Source organism: Pristiophorus japonicus, chromosome 4 (genome assembly GCF_044704955.1).
Source record: "Pristiophorus japonicus isolate sPriJap1 chromosome 4, sPriJap1.hap1, whole genome shotgun sequence".
NCBI classification, from domain to species: Eukaryota; Metazoa; Chordata; class Chondrichthyes; family Pristiophoridae; genus Pristiophorus; species Pristiophorus japonicus.
Genome location: NC_091980.1, coordinates 257,570,886 through 257,590,063, shown reverse-complemented (window position 1 = coordinate 257,590,063; position 19,178 = coordinate 257,570,886). Strand labels below are relative to the sequence as shown.

Sequence of the window (19,178 nt, the reverse complement as noted above, 5' to 3'; positions counted from 1 at the left end):
CTGTACCGCTGGGCCGGAGTGTGTGCGATTTTCATGATTTTTACTTGGCAGTATGCCGAGCAGAGTGCAGCCGGCGGTGTGCGGGCGGTGAGTCCTTTTCACTCGGGAATCTTCGGCTCCCGAGTTAAGTGCACGGCATGCTGCTGCGAAGCTCCGCCCACCCCCCCCTCCCCCCGAGAGGCACCGACGAGGGTCCACAGAGACTGACGGTCTGAGAGCACTGTGGGGCGGCCCGGGGTCACTGTGGGCGGGGGGAGAAATCGCTGTGGGGGGGGGGGGGGGGTGGGGGTGGGGGATGGGAGAAGAGATCGCTGTGGAAGGGATAGGGATATCGCTGTTGGGGGGAAGGGGGGAGAAGAGATTGCTGGGGGGTGGGGAGATCACTGTGGGGGGCGGGGGGGAAGAAGAAGTCGCTATGGGTGGAAGAGATTGCTGTGGGGGATGGGGGCAACTGGGGGGGTAAGGCAACATTTTTATTCCAGCTAAAGTTGTATACCACCGACTGAAGATCGATCACCTTTTCCATGGCGGTCTGCAGGGTCAGCGGTATGTCCGTGGTAAGTGATGAATTTTGAAATTTTGGGCGGTATGTTGGAGGTCTGCATGGGCGGATGGTATGCATACTGCCCGGCGGTATATTGCCGATGAATTGTCCACCGGACGGTATGTGGGTGGTATGTAGGTATTTTTTAATGAATTTTGCGATTTTGGGCGGTATGTCGGCAGTCCACGGACGGTATGCCGACCAATTTCGGGGCCTTGCAGTTTTCTCCCAGAGACATATTTGTCAAGCAGGGTGGGTTTGGAACATTAATACCACTCCTGATATACTTATTACCACTGGGAAGGAGGGAAATAAGGCTGCAGCCAGCTAAAGGGCAGCATCACTTTCTGAGCAGCAGCAGCCTTAGGGTGGGAGTGATCAGGAGCTAAAAGAGCTTACTGTTTCTCAGATATGTCACTGAATGTGTTGGAACCATAAGTAGGGTGCAGAAGAAGCACACCGTTGAGAATGAGGGCAGTAAGCTCCATAAGTGGGTGGTGCAGGTTTCCTGGAGAGAGATGGCAGAGACAGTCAGTGCAACCTGTACCATCCCAAGAACTGCCACACAGTGCAAGAAAAGGTTGGTCAAGGTAAGTCAAGGTTCTGTTGCCAGTATAAATCCTCTACCACTCACTGGGGTTCATTTTATCTCCTTTTATCTTGGCATTAATGGGGCGGTAATGGTTTCAAAATGGAGTTGATGGTCGCGCCATTTTAACATGGTCCTATATCTGGATGTCAAAAGCATGCACCTCGTTCAGGCGATGGACCCCTTTATTATGGAAATTGAGGTCCTCTGATGTAAATAGAACCACGATTGCCATTTAAGGTATGAACTGGTCATGGAGTGTGCGGCGAGGGCACTCAACATCAACTCCAGAGCTCGGAGTTCATTTCTGTGCATGCTTTCTCTTCTTTGGCGTTTAGATGATTGTAGCAGATAGACTTCTGTCTTATGAAGGAATTTGACAGAAGTTTTTGACAGTGATGGACTTTGTGGGGGTGTGGTAGGGAGAACAAACAGGTGTGAAATGACCTTTATTTATTGAAAGTACTGGGCTATCAGATGTGCCCTCCATTATCTGGCTTCTAGCGTGTCTTGTTGCATGTCCTATTCTTCCTCGACTCTTTCTGGAAGCAGCAAGTCTTCTTCCATTGACTTCAATGGAAATGAAAATAGAGAGAGATGTATAATGGGCGGTTGATTCGATATCAGCTGTTTTACACTATTACCAACTTCAAAATTACCCCCAGTATTTCAGTTCTCCCCTCACACCAGCGAATCCCTCCATAATGCCAGCTGCCATTGGCAATTGTGCTCCAAAGTGTGATAGCACAGGGAATGCTGCCACTCGTGTACACTAAAGCTAGGACAAATCATTACTGGCTGAGTACTGCTGTGCACCAGTCCGTTCTGGATCCTGAATTCTGTTTGCATGTTAAACTGAGATCAACAGAGTGGTACTCTGAATGAGCGGAGACTAAGATGGAAAATCTCCATAGGCTGAAAATCACCAACTAAATTAGCAATGAAGGGATTAGAGTTTAAGAATAAAGAAGTCTTACTACAATTATATAGGGCCTTGATGAGACCACATCTAGAGTACTGTGTACAGTTTTGGTCCCTTACCTAAGGAAGGATACACTTGCCTTAGAAGGAGTGTATCATAGGTTTACTAGACTGATTCCTAGGCTGGGGGGAGTATCCTATGGGGAGCTATTGAGTAGACTAGGCCTATATTCTCTAAAGTTTAGAAGAATGAGAGGCGATCTCATTGCAACATACATAATTCTAAAAGGAGTTGACAGGGTAGATGCTGAGAGGAAGATTTCCCTGGCTGGGGAGTCTAGAACTAGGGGTCACAGTCTCAGAATAAGGGATCAGCTATTTAGAACTGAGATGAGGAGAAACCTCTTCACTCAGCAGGTTGTGAATCTTTGGAATTCTCTGTCCCAGAGGGCTGTGATGCTCAGTCGTTGAGTATATTCAAGTCATACATGCATAAATCTTTGGATACTAAGGGAGTCGAGGGACATGGTGGTAGTGTGGGAAGGTGGAATTGGTTTAGAAGATCAGTCATGATCTTACTGAATGGCTGAGCAGGCTCCTATTTCTTACGTTCTTATGTCCTACATGGTAGGATAATGATTAAATGGAAAATATTATACAATCACATATATTTAAGTAATAATATTAAAACAGAAAATGCTGAAAACACTCAGCAGTCAGGCAGCATCTGAGAACAGAGAATGTTAGGGTTAACATTTCAGGTCAATGAGCTTTCACAAGAAACATTCACAAGAATCTATGTTTTTCTCTCTCCACAAATTCTGCCTGACCTGCTGAGTGTTTCCAGCATTTTCTATTTTAATTTCAGGTTCCCGGCATCTGCAATCATTTTCTTCAAGTAATCGTGTGACTGTTTGGGGTTGTGCCTATGGTTTGTGCCACCATTTGAATACCTCCATTATGTTGATTCACAGCTGTTAATCAGGCATTAAAAATGCTGATATCCCCAGGACTCCTGTAATCATGCCAATATAAACAGCTACATTTTTCTCCATCAATCAGGAACATATGAACAGGAGTGGGGCATTCAGCCGCTCGCGCCTGTTCTGCCATTCAACGAGATCATGGCTGATCTGTACCTCAACTCCATTTATCCACCTTTGCTCCATATCCTTGATACCCTTATCCAAGAAAAATCTATCCATCTTGATCTTGAAAACTTCAATTGACCCAGCATCCATGTCTTTTGGGGAGAGAGTTCCAGATATCTACTACCCTTTGTGTGAAAATGTGCTTCCTGATTTTGTTACTGAATGGCCTAGTACTAATCTTAAAATGATGTCCCTTTGTTCTTGATTCCCCCATCAGAGGAAATACTTTCTCAGTAACTACCCTATCAAATCCTCTTAACATTTTAAACACCTCAATCAGATCACCCCTCAATCTTCTATACTTAGGGGAATACAAGCCAAAGTTTATATAACCTGTCCTCATATTATAATCCTCTAAGCCCTGGTATTATTCTGGTGAATCTGCAACCATACTCCTCCAATATATTCTTCCTGAGATGCGATGCTCAAAACTGAACTCAGTACTCCAGATGGGGTCTGACCAAGGCTCTGTACAAGTGAAGCATAACTCCCCTTTGTATTCCAGCCCCCTTGAGATAAAGAAATTAACAAATAAAACAATAAAATTGTTCCAAAAACTGCCTAGAGGATTTTTAGCCCCATAATTTCTATGGCATTGTTTCATTGTTGAAATGGGTGTGAACAGCATTTAATCATTTGTTTGTATGCTATCTAAGATTCTCGAGGTTCATATATTATAAAAAGGCAAGAACAAATTTTCTCCCTATTAATAAAAAATATTTATGTGTACTGGTATTATAGTGGTGGTTGCTGGATATTAGATAATATTCTCAACTCTCAAAATAAGGCTTTAGATGCATTCCTTTTGTGCGATCAAATAAAAATGTTTTAGGTTACTGGACAGCATAAAGAAGGAACCTAATCCATTGAATGGGACTGACAATAGAAAAGTCACCAGGCCCAGCGGGTATGAAACCCAAAATACTGAGGGAGCTTGTGGAGGAGATAGTGGAAGCACTAGCCACAATGTTCTAAAAAATCTTTTAAAACAAGATTCGTCCCAAAGGACAGGAGGATGGAAAATATTACACCTCCTATTGAAGAAAGAAAAGGAATAACACAGAAAATTATAGATCTTGGTTGTAGTTAAACTTCTTGGGTAAAAAATCCATAGCCCCTTTTAAGGGGCAAATGTGTAGTATGGCCATACTTCCGTTCACCACTTTAACAGGCCCTTGACTCTTTCCCAAATCGCAGGGAGAGGATCGTTTACATACACAGGGCGGATGACCCAAGCAAGCAGGTACAGGTACAAAGGAGGCACCCGCCCAAAGTCAACCGTGGCTCAGTGGGTAGCACCCTCGCCTCTGAGTCAAAATGTTGTGGGTTCAAGTCCCACTCCAGACACTTGAGCACAAAAACCTAATCTGTCATTCCAGTTCAGTACTTGAGGGAGTGCTACACTGTCGGAGGTGCCGTCTTTCGGATGAGATGTTAAACTGAGGCCCCCGTCTGCTCTCTCAGGTGGATGTCAAAGATCCTATGGCACTATTTCGAAGAAGAATAGGGGAGTTATCCCTGGTGTCCTAGCCGATATTTATCCTTCAACCAACATAAGAAAAAACAGATTATCTGGTCATTATCAATTGCTGTTTGTAAGAACTTGCTGTGCTCATATTGGCTGCTGTATTTCCTACATTACAACAGTGACTACACTTTGAAAGTACTTCATTGGCTGTAAAGTGCTTTTGGACTTTGGTGGTCGTGAAGAGCGCTATTTAAATGCAAGTCTTTCTTTCTTTCACAGTATTGTCAGAAAGAGAGTTCCATTCCAAGAAGGAGTACCTAAGGCTTTTATCAGCCTGAGGATTAAATAATGTAAAAATAACTTTACTCCCTGCAGGAAATATCTGGGCACCAGGATTTAAGTAATCAATCCATTTTCACTGAATCTGAGAAGGTTAAACCGAGAGAGTTTTTCAAGATAAAAATAGTCTTGAGCGGATAAATAGTCTAAAGATTGCTCCCGCTGGTTGGCAAATTGGCAAATGAAGCATAAATTCAACATTATTATTAGAATAACAAAAAGAGAAGGTAGAATATTTTTTCACAGAGAGTTATTCGAATGATTTACCATAACTAGTTATTGGGGAAGGAACTATCATCACTCAATATATATTTGAAAAATAAAAATATAAAAATGTTACAGGGAAAGGGCATTAAAGCAGATAGCTCCAGCTAAGGATACACAGGCACTGCAGTCTTGTCATTTCTGAGTTTCTATAAAATGCTAAAAATATGGAACAAAAGTAGTAGAAAATAGAACTAATATTAAACCATTTTTGTTAAAAGGACATGTGAGTATTTCTAGAAAAATCTCAAAATTAAAAATTCCCCTAAAAATAAATTTACTAGTATGTTTTCAGAATCCAAATTGTTTATCAGGTTCAAATATAATTCTGGATATTTGCCAGCTGTTTTAATTTACTTTTTGCAATTGCGTGCACTGCATGAGTGAACAGACCTGTGTCGCAGAGACTGCCTGTCCAGCTCTCGTCACAAATACATTCCCAAGATTTGGTGCAGGTCCCATGTAAACAGCCAGGAAAAGGAATGCACTTATCACACAGCTCTCCCTGCCAGCCAGACTTACACCTGCAACAGAGAAACAGCCATCAGGTTCAAGGCAAAGTGTGGTTAATGGTGCCCAACTGTCAACCATAGAAATAAAGAAACATAGAAAATAGGTGCAGGAGTAGACCAGTCGGCCCTTCGAGCCTGCACCGCCATTCAATAAGATCACGGCTGATCATTCCCTCAGTACCCCTTTCCTGCTTTCTCTCCATACCCCTTGATCCCCTTAGCTGTAAGGGCCATATCTAACTCCCTCTTGAATATATCCAATGAACTGGCATCAACAACTGTCTGCGGTAGGGAATTCCACAGGTTAACAACTCTCTGAGTGAAAAAGTTTCTCCTCATCTCAGTCCTAAATGGCCTATCCCTTATCCTAAGACTGTGTCCCCTGGTTCTGGACTTCCCCAACATCGGGAACATTCTTCCCGTATCTAACCTGTCCCATCCCGTCAGAACCTTATACGTTTCTATGAGATCCCCTCTCATCCTTCTAAACTCCAGTGTATAAAGGCCCAGTTGATCCAATCTCTCCTCATATGTCAGTCCAGCCATCCCTGGAATTAGTCTGGTGAACCTTCGCTGCACTCCCTCAATAGCAAGAAGGTCCTTCCTCAGATTAGGAGACCAAAACTGAACACAATATTCCAGGTGAGGCCTCACTAAGGCCCTGTACAACTGCAGTAAGACTTCCCTGCTCCTATACTCAAATCCCCTAGCTATGAAGGTCAACATACCATTTGCCTTCTTCACCACCTGTTGTACCTACATGCCAATCTTCAATGACTGATGAACCATGACACCCAGGTCTCGTTGCACCTCTCCTTCAGATAATATTCTGCCTTCGTGTTTGTGCCCCCAAAGTGGATAACCTCACATTTATCCACATTATACTGCATCTGCCATGCATTTGCCTACTCACCTAACCTGTCCAAGTCACCATGCAGCCTCTTAGCATCCCCCTCACAGCTCACATCGCCACCCAGTTTAGTGTCATCTGCAAACTTGGAGATATTACACTCAATTCCTTCATCCAAATCGTTAATGTATATTGTAAAGAGCTGAGGTCCCAGCACTGAGCCCTGCAGCACTCCACTAGTCACTGCCTGCCATTCTGAAAAGGACCCATTTATCCCGACTCTCTGCTTCCTGTCTGCCAACCAGTTCTCTATCCACATCAGCACATTACCCCCAATACCATGTGCTTTGACTTTGCACACCAATCTCTTGTGCGGGACCTTGTCAAAAGCCTTTTGAAAGTCCAAATACACCACATCCACTGGTTCTCCCTTGTCCACTCTGATAGTTACATCCTCAAAAAATTCCAGAAGATTCGTCAAGCATGATTTCCCTTTCATAAATCCATGTTGACTTGGACCGATCATGTCACTGCTTTCCAAATGCACTACTATTTCATCCTTAGTGATTGATTCCAACATTTTCCCCACTACTGATGTCAGGCTAACCGGTCTATAATTACTGTTTACTCTCTTCCTCCTTTTTTAAAAAGTGGTGTTACATTAGCTACCCGCCAGTCCATAGGAACTGATCCAGAGTCGATAGACTGTTGGAAAATGATCACCAATGCATCCACTATTTCTAGGGCCACTTCCTTAAGTACTCTGGGATGCAGACTATCAGGCCCTGGGGATTTATCAGCCTTCAATCCCATCAAGGTTTGTAACCTTCATCATTTGATATAGTTTATGGACACAAGCAATAATTATTGAATAGCACTGAATTGAATTCACGACTTTTGATAACTCTGGAGAAATACCACTATATTTTTCGCAATAGTGTCTTCAATATTTCTTACAGCCCTGACTTTATTTTTTCATTTTCTATTTCTATTTTTGCTCTGTTCAAGTTTCATTTTCCTCTGTTATCTTCTCGTATTTCTTTTCCGTTTCAAATGTGGTAAAGTGAGAATGCCTGAAGACAACATAACCAGATTTCACTGACCTGAATGGTTTTGACAAGTTATTTTGACAAAGGTAACACTTTCAAAGTAACCGATGTCTGACTAATAGGAATGGATCCAAAAATAACTGAATGAAACATTAATGCCAAAGACTTCAAATTCAGGGATTTATTTGGTATGGTAATTGAAAGAATATTTTTTTTCTCCACTCCTCCAAGTATTGTGATACCCAATGTTATGTGTGCAACTCCTTGTAACCAGCATTCTACTGCCACCAGAGGGCGCATCTGTTGGAGTCCCAAAGGATCCCAGCATCCCTTGGGAGCACTGCATATAAGCAGGCCTCCCATGCTGTGCCAGCACTCTGGAGTCAGAATAAAGAGACTAAGGTCACACTTACTCAAGTCGACAGTACTCAGTCACATTGCTTTATTTGGGACTTAACACCCGACAACAACTCTTGGCTGACAAGGTGAGCAAGTGACTTGCTCTCAGATCTCTGCCAATGCTGCCCAGATATTATCTATTCGGTACACGAGTGGCCCCAGTGGTGTCCCTCTAATCCTTGCTCCTTCGCAATGGTAAAGGGCTTGGTTTCTTCTCATCACATGAGGAAATATAGTCACAGGACCATGCCCTACCTTCTATGTATAGTATGCTGGTGCTCCAGTGTGGTATACCTCTCCAACACTTCCTCAAATTCCATTAAAAAAATATATATTCTATTTAATTTTGACGCTTAGGGGGTGAAATGCATTATCGACTGTTTGGGGGCGTTGATTTTTGAAAGCTGGGAAACAGGTGCTCATGCTTCCCAGCTTTCAAAAACTTGGCTTCAACCCTCTAAATCAAGCGTTCTACTTCCTTCTTGAAGCGCTGTAGGATGCAGGTGGGACAGAGACCTCAGTAGCACTGCACACTGGACCATGCGGCACTGCTGCGTTCAAAGGGCCCTTCCCTCTCTTAAAGAAAGAGCCATCGCTGTAGGCTCTGCAATTTAAACGTCACCTACCTGGACCATCAAGGCCACGTCGATCCCGCGGGATCAGCCCGGCACTCAACCAGAATGCTGGGCTGAACAATTGTGGGCAGGAACCCGCAAAGAAAACGGCAACAACAAAGGTACGTTTTTTCTTTACTTACCTCGGCCACCTCGCCTTTAATCATCGCTCCGGTAGCGGCCGGCTGCCTGATCCACGCCTCCTGCAGCTGCCGCTGTTTTCGTCCAGCGCTGCTGCAGAGGGCAGAAATTAATTTCGGGTCTGGTGCACTAGCAGGGCGATGCGCATGGTGATGATGTCACGATCTCAGGGTACAGGAGATTGGGGTGCAACACTGACGCGCCGCCGCTAAACTCCCACCCAATATGACAGGAGTCGATGTCAGCGCCGGACTCAGTCACAAAGGCTTTTGCATTCCATTAGCAGCCCTGGGGGCACTAATGGCAGGGGCAATTGCACCCAATTTCTCCCCTTAGACAAGTAAAAATATATCTTTGGTTATTGATGCCTAATCACACAATCTTCCTTCTAGCCTCACACATTGCTCAATGCAAGGCCCCCAATCACTCACCTACCAACAATCTGCACCAATGACGAGGCAAATCTCCCATTCCTAGTCTCACCTCACCCCCTTAGAGGAGACAGTGCAGGCCATTCTTGGCAGGGGCATGGTTAAGCCCTTGGCCAGCGGCGGGGCTGAAAGGATACAAGATGCAGGTATCTTCATACATTATCCTCCTTCTGGCATGCACCTCTTGCTTTCCCGACCTTCAGTCAGCACAACTCCACCCGTATGTCTTCCTCATTTCAAGCACCCAAGAAAGGCAGCCTGCCAGCTAATGGGTCAACAAGAGGCAGCCTGCCCAGCCAATGGGAACGCAGATGAATGATTCCACCCCGGATATCCCGTCCACAAAGGGGCTGTCTGGACTACATCCTTCCATTTGATTTCTCCTTTTCGGCTTCCTCCTCTTCTGTGTCTTCCTTTTCTGCATCTTCCTCTTCCCTCTGCAAGCAGATTCTGTAAATATTAGATGACAGCATAAAATGCTGGAAATATTCAGTTGGTCAGGCAAAATGTCGACCTGAGACATGAACTCTGTTTTTCTCTTCACGGATGTTGTGTGACCTGCTGAATATTCACAGCATATTCTGTCTTCTCAAAAGCCTTCATTTACCATCCGAGCCCTTGCAAGCATCCAGCAGCACTCCCAACACTCTTAAAAACTTTTCACATCTATTGCAGCAAGCCACCACTTCAATAAAATCAAAAAACCCAGTCCAAACTTACCTGAATGATGTGTGTGTCCCTTTAAGAGCTGCTAACATTGCCACTGTCAGCCTGCTTGCACACCAGGTGTGCTTAGGACCCAGCGCTGATTTAAGTGCTTGGGTTGAATTTCATGTTGATGTCATTAAGTCGGTGTTGCATGCCGATTGACGTCACCACACCGCCATTTGTATTTGCAGGGAGCTGCAGTTACCAGCAGTGCATAGGGGAGAGCAATATGGCGGCCACCATGGGACCCATCACCAGCTGGTGAAAGAGCGCTGGCCGCCATTTTATTGCCATTTCATGGCACTAAGGAGTGTTAGCGAGTACATGAATTTCTAGCCCAAATAATTTAAACATTTATTCATTAATAAGCTACTAGAAAGCTACAGATGTCGATGCAGCTATGTAACTTTATCAAATGTAGGTCAAGAAATTTCATATAGTGGTGTGCAAGCAGGCTGGCAGTGGCAATGTCAGCAGCTCTTAAAGGGACACACACATCATTCAGGTAAGTTTGGACTAGGTTTTTTGATTTATAATTAGCAAGTGACAAGGGTTCTGGTTTAAAAGTTAAAATTACAATGTTCATTTATTTATTATTCATTCCATGAGATAATCTGCATCATTGAAGGAGGAAAGCATGGGAAAATTGTTTTTAATATAAAGTATCAACCTCATTTAGAAGATGTTAACATTAATTTAAAATATCCCATTTCAGGAAATCGTTTCAGTTTGAATGTTCTTTTCCTTCCCCTCGATACCTGCCATTTTAGATTTCTGCCCAGTAGTTGCTGAACTCTCACCTGTGATGAGTGGTCATCCAAACTGTCACATTTCCAAAGGAAAGGGGTAATGCACTGAAATGGCAAGTAGTGTATAAGGTTTGTATAAACAGTTATTCACAGTAGCTGGTTGGGAGGGAAGAACCATTGCTGTTGAATGTTGTGCTCATTCAGGTAAGTGGAGTCAATACTCAAGAATGGAATTTGCACTTAATGAAAGCAACAGCATGAATTCAACTATAACAGAACCAGATAAAATATAATGCTCCTATTTATCAAATGCTACAAATCATCTCAAAGTCATTTGAATAGACATTTTAATGTTATTCTAACTGTGCATAATTACAGAAGAGGCCATCCTATCTTTGAAACAATATTGATGCATAAGCGATGGTTCAGAAAAGAGTGACAAAGATCATTCTGGGACTCAAGCTTATGAGGAGAGACCTGAAGTGATGAACTTACTGCAGACAAGAGACTGAAGAGAAGATACGATCCAGATCCTGCAAATATTGATAGGCATCGTTGATGGAGTTTATGTAGGCTATTTGACTCAGACCGAGAGCACGGAATTAAAGAAATTTAAAATCCTCAAGCAAGATCCCTCCTTCCACAGAGGAGTGGATATTTTAGAATAGTCTTTCAGCTAAAGCAGTTGATGCTTGTTGGTTACCCCTTCAAAAAAAACTTGATAAATATCTGGAAGGGAAAGAATAAGTATGGACTGAAATTATCAAATATTCCACTGGATACAAACAGTGCTGTTCAACTGGGGACAAAGGAATGTTATCAATGAGGGCAGCAGCCAGATTTTAAATGTATAAATACGAAATGGATATTTATTCTAGGATTTGCTTGGTTACCTTTAGAGAATGTATGCAGAACTTTTGTTCAGAAGACTAAAGAGATTCAGCAAGCTCCATGATGAAGTAAATTGTACTGGCTCGCTTTCCAAATGTTTTGGATCCAGACATTGTTCAACTCAGCTACAGTACTTGTTGTCATGCAATACAAAATTAACAAGCTAACCATGACACAATGCAGCATGATTACACTGGGAGTCCCAGCAAGCACTAAAGAGGATAGAGTCGATTTGTATACCCTTCCTTGGACTTGGCAGCCTCATCATCATAGAAAAGAATGGTTATATGTTTAAATAGAGTGCAACTGTGAGGAAAAAAATCACAGCCTTCCCAACACACGAGGCACTGCAGGGTATCATCAGTGAAGCCATATTAGTATATGAGAAGTGGGACATGGATTTTTTAATTACTCCCTTCTCAACCAGTGGTTGAACATATACATACCAGAACGCATAGGAGCCAAAATTGATGCACTCACCACCGACTGCCGACGACATTCCTCTGCTTGAACCACCCAGTGTCACTTTCGACGTAGCCTGGAGTGGGCGGGAGCAGAGAGCCGCCGTGAAGCGCCCACCGACGTCAGCGGACGGCCAATGCACATAAGTAGACTCCCGCCCACCAAGATGCCATATCATCATCATCATAGGCAGTCCCTCGAAGCAAGGATGACTTGGTTCCACACCAAAAATGGATGAGTTCACAGGTGTTTCAATGTTATTCATGCGAGCAGCAATCGGCTGGAGTCGGCAGCAGGACGGCAGTGGACCGCTGCGTTGAGGCTGCTCCATCCTCAACGGTAAGCGTGAAGATGGGGGTAAACAGGTTAGTGACATTTTATTTATTTATTTATTTACAGGGACTTACCTATATGGGGTCCCCTGAAGGTCATCAGATTTTTTTTTTTGCTGCTTTTTATTTTCCATCCTCGGTGGCACTTGGGCAGCAAGCGCATTTGCCACCGAGAATGAGAGCTCCCGCTGGCACCTGCCCAGATTGGTGGCATATGTCGCTGCTTTGCCGCCCGCCAACCTTCGAGGGACCTTGCTGATGAAAACCCCGCCCAAAGAACCATCAGGGATCTCGGTGGCCATTTGTGGTCCTTTGGGCGGCACTTGGGCGGGTGGGGGCCTTCACCAAATTTGGGCCCTAGTTTTCTATAGCTCATCTGTAATCAACTGTCTTATAACCATGCTCCATGCCTCTCTTTTGAAAAAATATTTTCTCTTCTCCTTCCTTGAAGGTACTAAATCATGCTTGCTTATGGTCCTATGGGTAGCAGCACCCCTTCAATCGCCAAATGTAAACATAGGCTGAAACTTTGCTGCCACTCAGTGGACAGGATGGGTGACAGGTCAGCTTTTAAATTTTAAATGATTGACCACTGTCCAAACTGCACACACTGGACTTTCATTGGTCTGTCAGCGCTGAGCGGACCCGACAGGCAGCAGTGGGGGAGTCAGTTCAAATCTTTAGTGGCTTGCTAACAGCCACTTATCAATGGTTTTGCCCCCCACCTTTTTGGATTTGACAGGTCGGCCACCAGTTTCCTGCTGTGCCTAGACCTTGTCTGTGAAGCTGAGGTAGGAGGTCACTGCCATTGAATGAGCTGATGTGTTGATAGCTTCAAATGTCAAGTCAAAGCTCCCAGCTGATTGAGATATGATCCCTTAACCATTAGCTTCTCTAAACTGCATTTCCACCACAGATTCAGCATGCTGCAACTCTTTACACAAGTCTCCATCCAGTCTGACCTCATTACCTCTCCGACCATTGACAGATCACTTCTGTCATCTCAAGCTCACCTGCCATCTATTCCATCAGCATGGGTGCCCTTGAAACTCTCTCACTTTGGTCCTCAGAATCCCACCACGATCAGCCCCAACACCAGCATCACCAGGCACATCAACAACACCAACAACAACACCAACCTTCTCCGCAATCACCTGATACTGCACAGGATATAGGGCATGAGCACCCGACCACATTGCTGCTTGGGAGACCAGGGATGGCCTCACCATGGCCACATTTACTTCACTTGACTCTATACACCCTGGCTACCACATGATGCACGAGGCACCACTCCAAATCAATAACATAAAGCATCCCTACAATGCCCAAGCCATGCCTTTCACACTCACGATCTTTGCTGGGAGGGGGTGGCGGCAGTCTCACCATTCACTGCAATTCACCAAGCCACTTCCCAAGGTGCACACAAATCTGTCCAAGAATGCGAAGTGTTGAAAATAAAGGTTTCAATGTTTTACACCACATTAACAGAAACTTTACATGAACTTTGGCTAAAATACCCAAGTGCCTACCCTTGTGTGTTGTTAGTTGGTGTGATTACACTAGGATGAGGGTGAGTGTGATGGGTGGCTAGTGAAATGGGGATGTAATAATGTAGATAGAGTTGGGTGGAGGTGCAAGGTAAGTTGGTGTGAGTAAGGATGTGCAGGAGTAGAGTAGGGAAGGCAGAATGATGGGAATGTGATGAGAGACATAGCAGGATGAGGTAGAGTGTGGCTTTGTTCTAATGGGTTTCATGATCTGCTGAGGTCATTGAAATGTTTGCGGCACTGCACCCAGGCTCTCCTGGCCACATCTCTGCTTGGGCCCTCCTGTGCAATGTTCAACCAGGCTGTGTTGATTGACTAGTGAGGTCTCTTCCACCCATGGAAGGGCAGAGAATCTCTCTGAATGCTGTGGCTCCCTCCATAAGCAGACAGAGGGATTTATGAGAGAGCCTGGGTGCAGCCTTGCAACTCTGTGCAGTGCTTGACAGTATTTGCAGCAACTCAATGCTGCAGAACACTGACAACACAAATGTCAAAACAAAGTTGGCCATGGTCCCTTTAAGGAAATCGGCTGATGAATATCCTGCTTCCTCTACTTGGCTGGGAAATGCACTGCGCGGGCTTAACAAGCCCAATCATGGGAAATTCATTTTAGAGGCCAGGATGGAGACAGTTGCAGGATCGGGACCCGCCACTGACGTCACCTGCCATGGACCCACCGAGGCTAGTGAACTTCTGGCCGTAGACTGTCTCTTTCCCTAAACTCATCCATCTAGCAGCTTCTTTCCACACCTTTAAAAGCCTCTTCAAAACCTGTCTTGTCATGCTATTTTTCCTAACTCTTCTATTACTACCTTAATCATACTATATAAATGAAAGTTGTTGATGCAGTAGAGTGCAAGTGGCACTAGGTTTTTAGCTATGATCCTCTTTTCATGTGACATCCATACCAGCACATTTTTCAACAGGGCCTATTAGACAGCAGTCAGTAGCAGGAACATAGGTTGAATTTTATCCCCTCCCTTAATCAGGGTCACAGAGGCCAATTGTAGTGCCCCATATGATGCTTTGGCTAAGATAAATCAACACCTGTGAATTGAACCTGGTGTGTATGACATAGTGCCACACCAAGCAATGCCTTTACCTATTGGGCCATCAGAAACCTGCAGGCATTTGTTCAGTGACTCACGCTCGCTGGTATGTTAAAATGAAAATAAGGTTGAAGAAAGAAATGCTATTTACTGATGCAAACAGTCAAAATGGACTTCAGCACTGACAGGTCCGAAGACTAAAAGGAAGTGTCACACCTGGAAGTACTGATGGACATCAACCACTTCAAGATGTCAATAGTATGTCATAAATGCTTGTATGGCTGACAGATCCATTCTCCAAAAAGCAAAATACTCTACTAATTGCTGAATTCCACCTCCTCTACAGTTGGGGGAATATCAGGATTATATTTGAGGAATGATGTAGAACATTGAAAAAGAGATGTCCTTTCAAGTCTGCAGAATTGCCCACAAAAGTACAAAGGTGCACATAAGATGAGAAATTAAGTTTGAAAAGAAACTAAGAATGGTCCGACAGTATTACTGGTTATGCTGCAGCTGGAATGCTCTGTGTGGTTCTGGTCATCACATTACAGGAAAGATGTGATTGCATTGGAAAGGGTACAGAGGAGATTTACAAGAATGTTGCCTGGACTGGAGAATTTTGGCTATGAGGAAATATTGAATAGGATGGATCTATTTTCTTTGGAACAGAGGAGGCTCAGGGGAGACCTGATTGAGGTTTATAAAATTAGGAGGGACCTGGATAGAGTGGAAATGAAGGACCTGTTTCCCTTGTCAGAGGGGTCAACAACCAGAGGGGCATATATTTAAAGTAATTGGGGGGAAGTATAGAGGAGATATGAAGGGGAATTTCTTCACTCAGAGGGTAGTGGGATCTGGAACTCACTGCCCGAAAGGGTGGTAGAGGCAGAAAGTCTCACCACATTAAAAAAATACCTGCATGTGCACTTTAAGTGCCGTAAGATACAAGGCTACGGATCAAGAGATGGAAAGTGGGATTAGACTGGATAGCTCTTGGTCGGCTGGCGTGGACACGATGGGCCGAAATGGCTTCCTTCCATGCTGTAAATTTCTATGATTCTATTACTCCTCCATGCCATCCATGGGTGCTCCTTTGTATCCAATTGAACATGTATTCAAACTGGGAAAACCAATAATGAAATAAACAACTAAGGATTAAACCCTCTCTGAGAAATGGAAAATCAGGGTAATTGAAATCTAATGTATGAGTGACCTACGGTTACAAAGCGGGGTATTATTTGGTAAGGTTTCTTGAAGATGACTCCAGGCATGTATATAGGAAGCTTTTGAAAGAAATATAGGAGCCTAGTTTTAACAAAGATCAAAAGGAAGAAACAGCATCTCGACATGTGGAGGTGCGAGATGAATTTCCATGGGATACCTTCAGCGGGCGAGCTGTGGAAACTCTAGTAAAACGATGCGTGGGAGAAAACTCCCACGAAAATTTACCTCTGGGATTTCTTGAACAATTTGCAATTGGAGAGTAACTGGCTCCTGTACAAACAGATTAGGAGTAATGTGTAGCTCAAATTGCCTAAATAAACTGAAAATATTCTCAATACTCAGGGAGCAAGGTGTCCAAATCCGTGGTGTCAATCTCAGTATGATTGAACTTAAACCCCAGCAGAACACCACGCTGCTTTATATAAGCTAGAACATCAGAAAAGTAATACATTACTTTCACAGAATTAGATTTTATGCTGCTGATTAATAACCACTACCCATGTACACTCTGGTTCATCCATATGTAGTTGGCTATGGAGTCTGTTGATGTCATTGTATCTCTAGATAAGACAAAGGTGAAAAATATTTAATTACTGGTGACCCTGGTTTTAAATGGAAAACAGCTATTTTAAAAGAACAATTTGTCACAGATATCTTTACAAATAATTAAAATCAATATTTTCTATTTACACCTATTATCCTAACTCAGATCCACCCTTTGAGTAAATAACACATTCATTGGATGCACAAGATATTTCTTGTACATTTGACTACAATGTTCCCTTGTTGATTACATTAAATGGATTAAAGTTAATAAAATTTTAAATTATACTCTCCTCTCCGTTGTGAAGGAGTAGATTAAAATGCAAGGAAGATAAAACTGTAATAAGAATCAAATCAAAGTAAGCCAGCTCCAAAACTGATTGAAAGCAGATGGAGGTAACCATTTGACAAACAAATACTTCAGAGCTGCCCAATTAAAGCTTTTTAAACAACACCGAGGTAAAACAATTTTAGCACGATTTTAATTATGATCCATCAAGATATCTATGTTATTAAATCTCATTAGTTCAGTATTGGACACTTTAGACAACAGCAGTCATTTGTAATTATTAAAAAAATAATGTATTTATCTTTTTTACAAAGTGCTCAGTAACTGGAGTTTAGCCAATATTTCCCCAGTTGAATGTGTAGTTGCATTTGTACCTGCATTCACCAGTGATCGCACAGAATCCATTTAATGAGTGACAGCCAGGTTTGCATTCAGTCCCTACAGGTGCAGAAGAAAGATGTAAATTAATAAATAATTGGCCAAATAAGGAGCAGAGTTACCGTCCCTAGCTAACATTTATAAATATCATTTCTGCAGTTTTCAATGGACTGTTTGACTCTGTTATATTTCCATTACTATCTACAATGGACATTTAATATTATAGTTAGTAAGGGGTCGAAATTGCCCTCCACCCTGTTTGGTGCGAATAATTTGAATTAACTGAAGATTTAGCGCCCGTAGAGATGGGGCGGAGAATGGAGCGATATTCGGCACTTTGTCCCAAAAAACGATCGGGCGGTGTTGGGGCAGAAATGGCCTCTGCGGGGTGCTGCGGGGGCGGGAGGAACAACTGAGCACCCAATTTCACCTGACTCTCATTCAGTCTTAATGAGACACCTGGTCCCTGGCCTTCTTAAAGGGCAAGTCTTTCAGGTAGGTTATGGTCATTCTCATCAGTTCTATTGCATCATCTGGTGTATGTTTCAAGCATCAATGGGAACTCCGAGAGCCAGCACAAGGGCAACCAGATTTTCAGATGCCCAAATTGAAATGCTGGTGCAAGCTGTGGAGGACAGGACGCGCCTCCTATTTCCAAAGTCTGGGAGGCCCTCTCGGCAAGTCTTCCGCGAAGCTTGGGCAGAGGTGGCTGTTGACGATAGCAGGCATTAATGGCCATGATTTGGCATCTGTGGTCACACACCAACTGCACATTGAATGAGTGGTATCCCTTTCGGTTTCAGAAGATCTCTGTATTGTTCTGCGGAGCCCTCAATGTGACGTGGGTGCAGTCTATGGCGCCCTGCACCATGGGGAAGCCCGCTATCCTGAGGAAGCTAGTTGATCGCTCCATCTGCTTTTCTCTGGTCTTGTAGAGAGCGTCTGTGACCCGGTGGATAGAGGAATGGGCGGCACACTTGGAGATGTTAGAGATATCTGCTGTGGATCCAGTAGAATTTGAGGGTGATGGTGACCATGGCTGCCACTGAGAGGGCCGTTCTCACCCTTGTTTGAGGCTCCAGGTCTGCCTGCCGGAGATGGCAGAGCTCCATGACCACGACTTTCCAGAATCGCTGTCTCTGGAGTCACTGCTCATCAGTCAGGTCGCTGTACGGAAACTGTTGTTGAAAGACCTTTGCCACATAGGGCCTTCCGCCACCATGTCTGTGTCTGCGTCTTGGTCTGACCACTTCCTCGTCGCCTTTGCATCCTGGTCATGCTGATTGTGACCCTTTGGATGCACCTGCTGCTGGCCAAGTGCCTGATGCTGCTGCTGTTGCCTTATCCTCTCTATGTCCCTTTCTCTCCGGCTGTGTTTTTCCGTGTTCCTGCCCCTTCTCGCTGTATGTCCAGCCTCATGGCCTTCTTCTCACCCATCTGCAGGACCTTCTCCACGCCCTTCTCCGCCACCCTGTGTATGGCCAGTTGCATGGCCAGCTATATGCCCGTCTCCATGGCCATGGCAGGCAGTGTCAACTGAGGGCCAGTAATCAGTGAAGGCAGCTTCAGCCGCCAAAAGTACAAGCCCTAAACTCCTCAGAAACATTTTGCCAACAAAAATGGAAGCAGCCACAGCATGCCTTTAAATAGCGCTGGTGGTTCAGCTTGCCGATTTGACAGTGACAGGAAAAGCTGTCATTGGCACCGACAAGCGCTGCTTAGATGATTTCG

General features: G+C 44.1%; 1 protein-coding gene across 1 annotated transcript in view; it reads right to left on the bottom strand.

The window, feature by feature from the left end:
- The window catches only part of LOC139262774 (protein delta homolog 1), a 43,646-nt gene that overhangs the window by 21,124 nt on the left and 3,344 nt on the right, over positions 1-19,178 (bottom strand). Inside the window, exons 3-4 of the mRNA XM_070877925.1 lie at positions 17,444-17,517; positions 5,670-5,800 (exon numbers count right to left, since the gene is read on the bottom strand). Of these exons, the coding sequence (XP_070734026.1) occupies positions 5,670-5,800; positions 17,444-17,517 (205 nt within the window). The remainder of the gene's footprint in view (positions 1-5,669; positions 5,801-17,443; positions 17,518-19,178) is intronic.